This window comes from Xiphophorus couchianus, chromosome 4, assembly GCF_001444195.1.
Source record: "Xiphophorus couchianus chromosome 4, X_couchianus-1.0, whole genome shotgun sequence".
Lineage (NCBI taxonomy): Eukaryota > Metazoa > Chordata > Actinopteri > Cyprinodontiformes > Poeciliidae > Xiphophorus > Xiphophorus couchianus.
The window spans coordinates 33,834,799-33,845,592 of record NC_040231.1 but is presented as its reverse complement, the minus strand read 5'-3'; the positions used below and the strand labels follow the sequence as shown (position 1 = coordinate 33,845,592).

The 10,794-nt window shown below is 39.4% G+C and overlaps 1 protein-coding gene across 2 annotated transcripts; it reads right to left on the bottom strand.

Moving 5' to 3' along the window:
• Positions 1-49: 49 nt before the first annotated feature.
• On the bottom strand, positions 50-7,550 carry LOC114143114 (histone-binding protein RBBP7). 2 transcript variants are annotated; one of them, XM_028014889.1, is made up of 12 exons: positions 7,409-7,550; positions 4,380-4,524; positions 3,370-3,515; positions 2,592-2,768; positions 2,355-2,470; positions 1,950-2,110; positions 1,711-1,837; positions 1,542-1,619; positions 999-1,075; positions 825-882; positions 566-676; positions 50-427 (listed from the first exon to the last, which is right to left on the bottom strand). In XM_028014889.1, the coding sequence occupies exons 1-12, from the start codon at positions 7,422-7,424 to the stop codon at positions 359-361; spliced, it is 1,281 nt and encodes a 426-aa protein (XP_027870690.1). In that variant the 5' UTR covers positions 7,425-7,550; the 3' UTR covers positions 50-358. The 2 variants fall into 2 exon arrangements, with proteins under 2 accessions (XP_027870690.1, XP_027870691.1); XM_028014890.1 differs by having other exon boundaries at positions 2,592-2,765.
• Between the last annotated feature and the right edge of the window lie 3,244 nt (positions 7,551-10,794).

The window sequence follows — 10,794 nt, the reverse complement described above, 5'->3', positions numbered from 1 at the left end:
GGCGATAGAAAACCACCAACAAGAGCTGCAAACATTCATCTTAATATTGTGGCATTAATTATGTTTTCCTGTGAGCTTAGTGGGTCTGAAAAAATAACTTTATGAACAATATTTTCTAATGCCCTTTACCACAAAATGCTTTTTATAATACTGAAGAGAAAACACTTGAAGGGGAACAGTGCCAATCTGTGCTTCTGTTCAGAGCCCTGGCCCCTGTTAAGGGCCAGTGGAATGACACCAAATTCAAGTGTGAACTAGAGAGGGCGCAGGCTGCTCTGACATTTCACAAATTATTGGATCAGGAGACAGCCAAGGTCCAGGGGTTGGAGGAGGAGTTGGTCTGGGCAGAGAGTGTTCATTATCCTTGAGCTTCCAGCTCTGATGCGGGTGTGTTGTCTGGCTCCTCATCATTGTAGATATTCTCTGCCTGGAAGACAAAGGAAGCACAAAATATCCCTTTAGACTGATGGAACATCTCTGTGTCTGTCCAGCCTGAAAGTGACCAAACCTTGGGATCTAGTTTCTAATCGGATCTAGAGAGACTTTGGATAAGAACCGTTCTCACCATCTGCCAGACTTGCATGATGTTGTCTTCGGACACGGAGCAAATGACCCAGGGTTCATTGGGGTTCCAGGAGAAGTCTGATATCTTGGCCGTGTGGCCACCATGAATGAACTAAAGTGGCAGAAAGAAGATAAACTTGAAGACATGAAAAAACCAAAAGACCACTAAAAGGTTCCATCTGGACAACCCATCTGGTTGTCCAGATGGAAAGTTTCATGTCATACTGTCCACCACTGAGGCTTCTGCTAACATCACCTACCAGAAGCTCTGGTGGGCCGTCCTCAGCGTCCTCTGAAGACTGCTCCTCCCCAATTTTGCTGAAAACAGAATCCATCATTATCACACTTTACAGCAGCTCCACCTGTCAACACCTGAACATGCGAGCAGGAAAGTTCATGATCAGCAATCATCACCGAACACTGCAAGATTCTACCTGAGATCCCAGACGTTGAGACGTCGGTCGGTACCGCTGGAGGCCAGGATGGTTTCATTGTGAGGCGACCACTGAACCTAATGAACAGGACAGATAATCCCTAGTAAGATCAAACTGGATGCAGAGTCCAACAATCCAAAGTATCAAACCCTCCCTGACCTGTTTCCATGCAGCTTGTAAACAGCTGTCTGCCTTGAAGATGCCATAAAAATGACTGTTCTCACACAGAATATGCAAGTCTGGTGTCTGAAAGCTGCTAGCTGCGTCACACGAATCATCTCAGCTTCACAACTCTACCCACTGAACTTCTGAAGGATTTAAACTCCCAAGGGATATAAGAGAAATGTCCGTTTGAAGCAGGAAGTGAGGAGGTTATTGGATCTTTCCCAGTCACACTGCTAGCTGATCTGAAAGTTTTAGATGACTGCAGTTTTAGATGACTGGTTTATTTCTGGTCAGCATATTACTATTACTGTTTATAATGCATTATAAGTTGGATATGAGGACCCAACAAGTTCTTGACAAAACAACTAAAATTCTTACTTGGAAAATTTCATCCTTGTGGGACTCAAAAGAGTGGAGCTTCAGTTTGAGATTCCTTAGATCCCACAATGCAACAGTCTGGGAGGACCAAACAGAAAAAGACATCTGTCTTTAATCAGTTGGGAGTAACAGTTAAGCTTGCATTTGCACATGTTAGCATGGTTTCCACCTTATCTGCAGAACCTGTAGCAAGAATGAACTCGCTGTAGGGATTGAAGCTCAGACAGTTGACCTCAGCAGTGTGAGCATCAACCGAGTGGCTGGCTTTAGAAGTGTTGTTGGAACGAGTGTCCCATCTGAAGCAGCACAAACCCCAAAGGAAGCAACAGGAACATGTCAGTTACTAGAAACACAACATGGAGGAGTAGCGTTTTATGGAAAGTTTCTGCTTTGACATCAGCTACTGACATCATTAGTTTCTGATCATCAGCAACAGAGCCAAACAAGGATTCATGGAGTAAATGCCACGACACGTCTTCCACAACTGCGGTGTGACCAGTGAAGATGGTCTTAGCGTCGACAATTTTTCCTTCCTTTGGGCCGGTGCCGATGTCCCACAGACAGATGGTCTGTGAAGGAAAAAGGAAAACATCGCACATTATTCTTGCAATTGTTCAGTTCTTCAGATCTCTTATAGGCAGGAAGGTTCTGATTTCTGATCAAACCCCCCCATGTCCAACTGGACATAACCCAAATCCCCTAACCCAACATGATCATATCCATTTTATGAATGTCGATATAAGCAAATACTCAGATGTAGATTTTAGGAAAGGAGAGAGCAGAGTACTATTAAGTGTTCCTTCTGCCACTTACATGGTCATCAGAGGCACTGAGCAGGTTGCCACTGAGGTTTGGATTCCAGGAAAGGCCGTAACCTTCTTTCTGGTGACCTTTGAGCCTCAGGTCAGGACTGCACTCCCCACTGGGATCTGAAATAATAATATTAATATTCATAATTTATGATCACTCCCGTTCCTAAATAGTCAATAGGCTAAATGCCTATTGACTATTTAGGAACAGTCAATAGGCAAAAGCTCCATCTTGACTCACCTGGCTTTGATGGGTGCTTGGTGTAGTCAAAGACCAGAACGTCAGATGTGGGAGTTTTGGTGGCAATAATGCAGGGATTCTGGGGCATGTAGCGTGCTCGGTTCACCTCTCCTTCATGGTTAATCTTGATCTCAATCTCTATTTTCCCACTCACTGAGCCAAACCCACCAAACTCTGACAACACACAGGCCCGACATTGAAAGCACTAGAATCTAATAAAACATCGCACAGCTGCATATAAAACATCACCTGTGGCCAGTTACAGTGTGATAGAAGAACTACAGTACTTCATCCCTGGCTGCAGCCAGTAGCATCACTAGATATTTGCTTCTCATCATACATACTGTACCTGTCATTTACTCAGAGGCCATGAACACACCACATCTACACACAGCAGAACCGCCAACAACATACCTGCTGGAAGATAAAAAAATCCCTAAGTTTCAACATACTAAGTGAATATGATTTATGTATGTGGTTTAGAATGGCATTCATAATCTATGTGTGTAAGATCTACATACACAGACAAAATTGTTGGTTAATGACCAAAAACCACACAATGGTTACAGAAATAACTTAAAATGAAAATGAACCAATGAAAATCAGATCAAATGTATTGAGCTTTGTGGTTAGAATGTCACAAAATGTGGTAAAGATTGAAGTGGTATGAATACTTTGGCCATGGATACAGTTAGAAATTTTAGTCACTAAAATTTTGATTTTGTTAATAGAAAATAGTTTAGTTGCTATGAAACTGCGAGATGATCTGTGTACTAACCTCCTTTTTCACTATCGTAGTGTGATGCATCAAATTGGGCGTCGTCGTTTGGTACCTGGACACTGGCTATTACAAGATGGTTTTGCTCATCTGATGTGTGGGTCCCCAGAACCAGCCGGTGGACTGTGTAGTCCTTCCCCTCTGGCCTAAGCATGCATTTTTCACAAAGAAAAGATAATTAGAATCAATGGTAGTTTCAAACATCCCAGAAAAAGTGCTTGTAAAAGAAAAACAGTATTTTATAAAGAAGTTAGAGATGAACATAAAGTCAATATATCCTGACTTTGATTCTTCAGAATCACTCTAAGACCTGAGATGAACCTCACACACAGACACTGTTCAGATGAAGGCCCAGGAGAGACTGGACTTCCTGTAGTAAAGTCATCATTCACAACTTCTCCTTCTGCTCGCTCATTAGCCTGTTTAAAATTCTACCAGAGATGACCAAGTACAGGGCAGAAAGTCCAGACTGTGCTTTTTCAAGCAGAATTGTGGAGGAAGGCAGTGGGCCAGGCTAGGGCAGCAGGGAAACTGTATATCAATGGGAGAAAGGCACAGGGTTTCTCCTTCAAAACTCTGGGTCCAGGTCTCCCTTCTTGCTGTTGTAGTTGTAAGATCACCAGATTCATGCCCAAGGTACTTTGAAGGTGTGGAGGTGTTTCACTTGGCCATTAAGTTCCAGACAATTACCTGCCAATAGGTTTCTCTGTGTTGTTCTGGGATGACAGTAACTAGAAAAAGCATGTACCGTATTGTCTCTGTGTTGTGCTTTTTATAGACTTTTGATGCCGGGGATAACTGGCTTGTGAAATGTCACATAGGGAAAACCATCAACAATAATCTAAGAGAATAAAATGTCATTACCAGTCAGTCTCCATTAGGACAATTTTGTGCTTACCACATAGAGAGCAGCTGCATCATTACCAGACAGACATGCAAACTGGTTGATTTTTCCAGGTCAGCATTACTGAGACTTTATTATGCTCTATGACAGAAACAATTGTAATTACCTGTTGACATCTGGAAGCCACTGCACAGTCAGACTGGGCCACTCCAGGGCATGGGTCATGACCAGGTCGTACAGAAATGGAGTGTTCCTCTTCCAGATCTTGTATTCTTCATTGATGACCCTTTCTTCCACTGCATCATCGTACACTGAAGTGGGGCAGCAAGGGATCAGTTAAATGTATTAACACAAGTAATCAGAGATATTTGTCTTGCCTTTTTCATCCTTAATTTATATTTTCTCACAGACTTAGTTTATCATGATCAGAAGCTTTTATTTCTATGGTTAATAATATAAACTGACTTGAATTGAGATGTCTTCATTACTGGGACTGTTTCTACTCAAGTATCTTGCACATCACCACTTTGCACTTTATTAAAATCACCTTAACTAGCATTTTATTCAGCACTGCACTTTAACTGTAGCTTTACATATCAATAACTATTTGCGCGCAAGAATTTGTAACTATTTATTGAATATTTATTGAGTATTTTAATAAGTAGCATTTTGATTGATATGATTGGTCTTTTACTATTTAAATGATCTTAGTTTGGTATGTTATCAGTAGCTATAGCTTCTTTAAGCCTTCAGTCTTAAACCCATTTAATGTTTAGGATCTGTCAGCTCCTCCATGGTATGATTCAATATTTTTATTTACAATCTGGTATTTTGCATTTGACTTGGAGTGGCATGTACTAGGGCTGGCCAATAAATCAGTTTGTCAAATTTTCTGTTTTTTAAAATGGAACTTTTGAAAACCAGGGTTTTATTCTCAAAAATGTACTACTTGTGTTTCCATAATTCAGTTATGTTAGCCAACCATGCTTTTCAATCTTGTTTGACAAGCTTGTTTTACAGCTTCCATTTATTTCTACTTCATGACAACTCACAGAAAGCAGGTTTTTAGAAAGTCAGTTTTTGAAACTATATTTAACATTTAAATATATTTTATATTACATTTAATTTGCATTTAAAATATTTTCTGTCATTTGTAATTTATTGTTGAGAAAGTGAGAAAAAAAATTAAAATTGGAGATTTTGTTTTAAAGCCATAATCACCCAGCTTTAGCACAAGCGACAGCAGACAATCCTTTGTGTTATTGACTTTACAACAATTCCTCATACAGAGTATGGATATAGTGACAGTGCAGAGGAAAAACTCCTTTAACAGGAAGTAACCTCCAGCAGAACCACATCTGCTCCCACAAAGCAGAACCACTGTCTACTGTTTTGCCAAACAGGGAAGTGACATTTTTTAAATTACCGTAGGTATTTTTCTAAACAAAGGCCGAGTTTTCCCCCTACTTTTTTCCAGTCATAGAAAATTCAAATACTGACATTGTAATTAATTACATTTTTGCTCTCAACTGGATGAAACCCGCAGGCTTCACAAAATGTTGCACTATAGAAATGGTATAGAATATTTTAGAGATAGAAATTTTAGTATTGTGACAACCACAATGACATCAAAAATTTGTCAGCAGCTCATCCAAACACCAATGTTTTCATGTCCTCCCACATGTTTGAAATACAGAGAATCTAGTTTTCTCTCAAAACTCGAATTTGTGAATCATGGTGCAAGAAATGCTTAGAAAATTACAACCAATTTATAATGGAAAGGTTATGCACATAAACATAAGTCATAAATTTGCATTTATTAATTAAAAAATATATTGCACATTATTACTCAATATCATGGACTAGAAAAGAGACATTAAGTAAACATCTGAATGTGTATTTATAGTTTTGTGTTCAACTGTTCTTCCTAAGCTATATGAAAGTAAAGAAACAGATCTGATTCGTCTTTATGACAAAGATCAATAGATTTTTTTTATTATTATAGTTATATTTCATGTTTTTAGGTACTCATTAGATGCCATTTATCTTGATTGGCATAAAGGTTAATTTATAAACTGGCCCTTCAGGACAGCAATTTGAGACACTGCATTAGATGCTGTGAATAATAAATACAGTGGGTTTTTTTTTTTTGCCAAACTTCAGTTTCTTTAAACTTTTTTCTCTTTCACAATGTGAGATGGACAGACTACACCAAATGTCCACCACTTTAGCAATGAGCTGTTGCAACACAGCATCACAGGTAAAAGACTTGGGAACAAGAAAACCACAAGCACTTTCCCCTTGGGGATAAATAAAGCATATTCTATAGGAACCAGTTATATTCTTAAATATAATAAACAGATAAGTGATGCTTTTCTACACACTATTAAATTTATTTTCTGTTTTTTTTTCTTTTCTAAGTTCTTGTCTAAAGTTTGTCTCCTCTAACCATTTGCATTTAGTAATTAGAATAGAATAGAATTCAACTTTATTGTCATTGCACTGTCACAAGTACAAGCAACGTATACATGTGCCTATATTGCAAAAACGATGCAGGGAGATCTTCAACTAGCTTACAACTGTGACGTTTCCCAGTGACGTACATAGAATGCAGAAGCTTGTCAGTTGAAAAAGAAGAGTTTATGTATCCCATTAAACAATATGGGGAAAAAAGGTGACCATGGTCTGTTGTAAGATAATGCATCTAAAGTGAGTTTGTCTGATTTAACACAAATATCTGGCTCGTAATTCCAAACAAAGTGCTCGCAAGAGAGTTTTAAAATCAATAAGTGTCCAAGATTTCCATATTATTGGACTCTTTTGTCCCACGCAGCTATCTGATACGGCAAGTCTCGTTGTAAGGTTTTTATTTTAGTCACTTCGACACGGACACCTTATTTTTCACTTTTTAGTTGCAATATTGCTACAAACTTTGTACAATCTACTCGAGTTTCAGGGTTTTCTTCACCATGCTTAATCACCTGGAATGCAGAAGGCCTTTTGTGGAAATCTTGACAGAAGTTCTTGAACATAACATAAGCTCCACCAGCACGCAGTCTAAGACCAGAAAGCATGACTGCGCTTCACTGAGCTAGCACAAGATGCTAACCATAAACCCCGACAAATCCACACAAAGCGATAGATAAAGGAAAACTAAACCTTTGCCTACATGCTACAGAGTTGTATTCAACCTACCCTCCTTTTCAGCCATGTCCCAAACCTCGCAATGACACAATGGACAAAAACAAAGGAAGTCGCAAACTGCTACTTCTTAGCAGATCCGTGGCTAGTTGTCAGAGCTGAACGTCATCAATGGGTCTGCACGCCGAGTGGGCGGGGCTTTATGTTTGCCGCCGGATTTCCTGCGCAGATCCAGCAGGGGTGGCCATAGTGCTAAATAAAAAGACTTGGCACAGCAAAATTTCTTAAGAGCAATTTTGCAAAGGTCGGCAACGTTACAATGATATGTAACGTAAAGTGTGGTTTAAAAAGTTTGTAACCTGTTCAAACTCCAGGATAAAAAAATACTAGAAGGTGGCAATGCACATCAAATGTGTGTATTTCTCAGTAAATAAACTGTTGAGACTCAAAGTCAAAATAAAATAAAAATTTAGTTTAGATATGAATTTGGTTCAGTGTCAAATAATTAATTTCTATCTGCTACATCTGTAGAAAACATTTAAGGCTCTAAATTATAAGTTTTAATACAATTCTTCATAGACATTGATTTATTGTAGTGGCTCACAATACAAGTTATGTGTTATTTAAATTATAACTTGTTAAGTTGCTTTATTTTTAAACCTTTTTTAGTTTTCCCATGCCTGAGATGACTGACAACCAATAATAGAAATAATGAATATCTGGGAAGTATCATAACTTAAACTTATTGCTCAAAGCACCAGGGCTTTTTTGGAAAAAATCTAAAAGATTTTATTACGTAATTTTTAAAGGCTCTGTGTTGAAGATTGTAAGAAATAGACATACTTTCTGTTTTTCCATCTACCGTCAGCTTCTCTCTGCTCCAACACACTGAGCCGAAGATCTCGGCTCAGTTGTGTTGAGTTGATCAGTGTGTTGAGTTGAAGATCAACACACTGATCTTCGTGTGTGATCACTGATCACAAAGATCAGTGTGATTTTCATAATGCCATTATAAATGGTTAATATAAATATAAATGTTTTCCTGGTGTTGGCTGAATATTTTTTATTTTAAACTCTGTAGTAGGTGGATGGTGTCTGTAAAATCCCTTGTCCTGGAGCAGAACTCAATACATTGTAATAGTTTAAAACAAATAAAGCAGGGGTGTCAAAGTCCAGTCCTCAAAGGCCAGTGTCCTGCAGTTTTTAGATGTGCTACAGGTACAAGACACTGGAATGAAATGGCTTAATTACCTCCTCCTTGTGTAGAGGCTGCTAATGACCTGATTATTCTATTCAGGTGGTGCAGCAGAGGCACTTCTAAAAGTTGCAGGGCAGTGGCCCTCCAGGACTGGAGTTTGACACCTGTGCTTTAGATCAACATTAGATTCTTTTTCTTCTTTTGCTTTTTCTTTTGGTTTATTTTGTTTGTATTTCCTTTTATACAAAGGATAAAAAGAAATACATTGTTCCTTTGTATTACAGGAACAATACAAAGTTCCTGTAAAGTACTTTGTATTGCCTTGTTGCTGAAAATGGGCTATATAAATAAAACTATCTTTACATTTACCTTTTTACCAATGCAAGAACAGCCAGTTTTGATTTCCAAGCCATAACAAGGCAGTTTATCATGATTCAGCCAAAGTAATAAAATGAACAAACTGCGGTCTGATTTTTTATTGTTAATGTGTTTCATCCTGTTGAGCAGTGAAAGTAAATAAAATATGTTACATGTCTGTAGCTTTAAGTATTTACTTACTAGTTATTTTGCTTGTGCATTTATTTGGGTAGCTGATTTCCGTTTTCTGGGGGTCCACATTGAGCAGGGCCTCACATGGAACATGAACACCTTGGAGCTGATAAAAAAGGCCCAGCAAAGACTGTACTTCCTGAGGGTTCTCAGGAAGAACAACGTCAAGGAGAAGCTGCTGGTGTCCTTCTACAAGTGCTCCATAGAGAGCATACTGACCTACTGTATCTGCATATGGTATAACAGCAGCACTACGGCTCAAAGGAAAGCTCTCCAAAGGGTTGTGAATACAGCCCAAAAAATCATTGGCTGCCCTCTCCCCTCACTAGAGGACCTGCACAGCGACCGCTGTCTAAGAAAAGCACAACACATCACAAAGGACACTTCTCACCCTGGACATTCTCTGTTCACACTGCTGCCTTCAGGCAGAAGATACAGAGCAATCAGAACAAGAACCAACCGTCTCAGAGACAGTTTTTACCCGATAGCAATAACAAAACTAAATGCAATCAAAACAACCATTAATCATCATAAATGATATACAGGTAAAAGCCAGTAAATTAGAATATTTTGAAAAACTTGATTTATTACAGTAATTGCATTCAAAAGGTGTAACTTGTACATTATATTTATTCATTGCACACAGACTGATGCATTCAAATGTTTATTTCATTTAATTTTGATGATTTGAAGTGGCAACAAATGAAAATCCAAAATTCCGTGTGTCACAAAATTAGAATATTACTTAAGGCTAATACAAAAAAGGGATTTTTTAGAAATGTTGGCCAACTGAAAAGTATGAAAATGAAAAATATGAGCATGTACAATACTCAATACTTGGTTGGAGCTCCTTTTGCCTCAATTACTGCATTAATGCGGCGTGGCATGGAGTCGATGAGTTTCTGGCACTGCTCAGGTGTTATGAGAGCCCAGGTTGCTCTGATAGTGGCCTTCAACTCTTCTGCGTTTTTGGGTCTGGCATTCTGCATCTCCCTTTTCACAATACCCCACAGATTTTCTATGGGGCTAAGGTCAGGGGAGTTGGCTGGCCAATTTAGAACAGAAATACCATGGTCCGTAAACCAGGCACGGGTAGATTTTGCGCTGTGTGCAGGCGCCAAGTCCTGTTGGAACCTGAAATCTCCATCTCCATAGAGCAGGTCAGCAGCAGGAAGCATGAAGTGCTCTAAAACTTGCTGGTAGACGGCTGCGTTGACCCTGGATCTCAGGAAACAGAGTGGACCGACACCAGCAGATGACATGGCACCCCAAACCATCACTGATGGTGGAAACTTTACACTAGACTTCAGGCAACGTGGATCTTGTGCCTCTCCTGTCTTCCTCCAGACTCTGGGACCTCGATTTCCAAAGGAAATGCAAAATTTGCTTTCGTCAGAAAACATGACTTTGGACCACTCAGCAGCAGTCCAGCTCTTTTTTTCCTTAGCCCAGGTGAGACGCTTTTCGCGCTGTTTCTTGGTCAACAGTGGCTTGACACGAGGTATGCGGCAGTTGAAACCCATGTCTTTCAAGCGTCTCTTGGTGGTGGATCTTGAAGCACTGACTCCAGCAGCTGTCCACTCCTTGTGAATCTCCCCCACATTTTTGAATGGGTTTTTTTTCACAATCTTGACTAGGGCGCGGTGATCCCTATCGCTTGTACACTTTTTCTGACCACAGTTTTTCCTTCCCT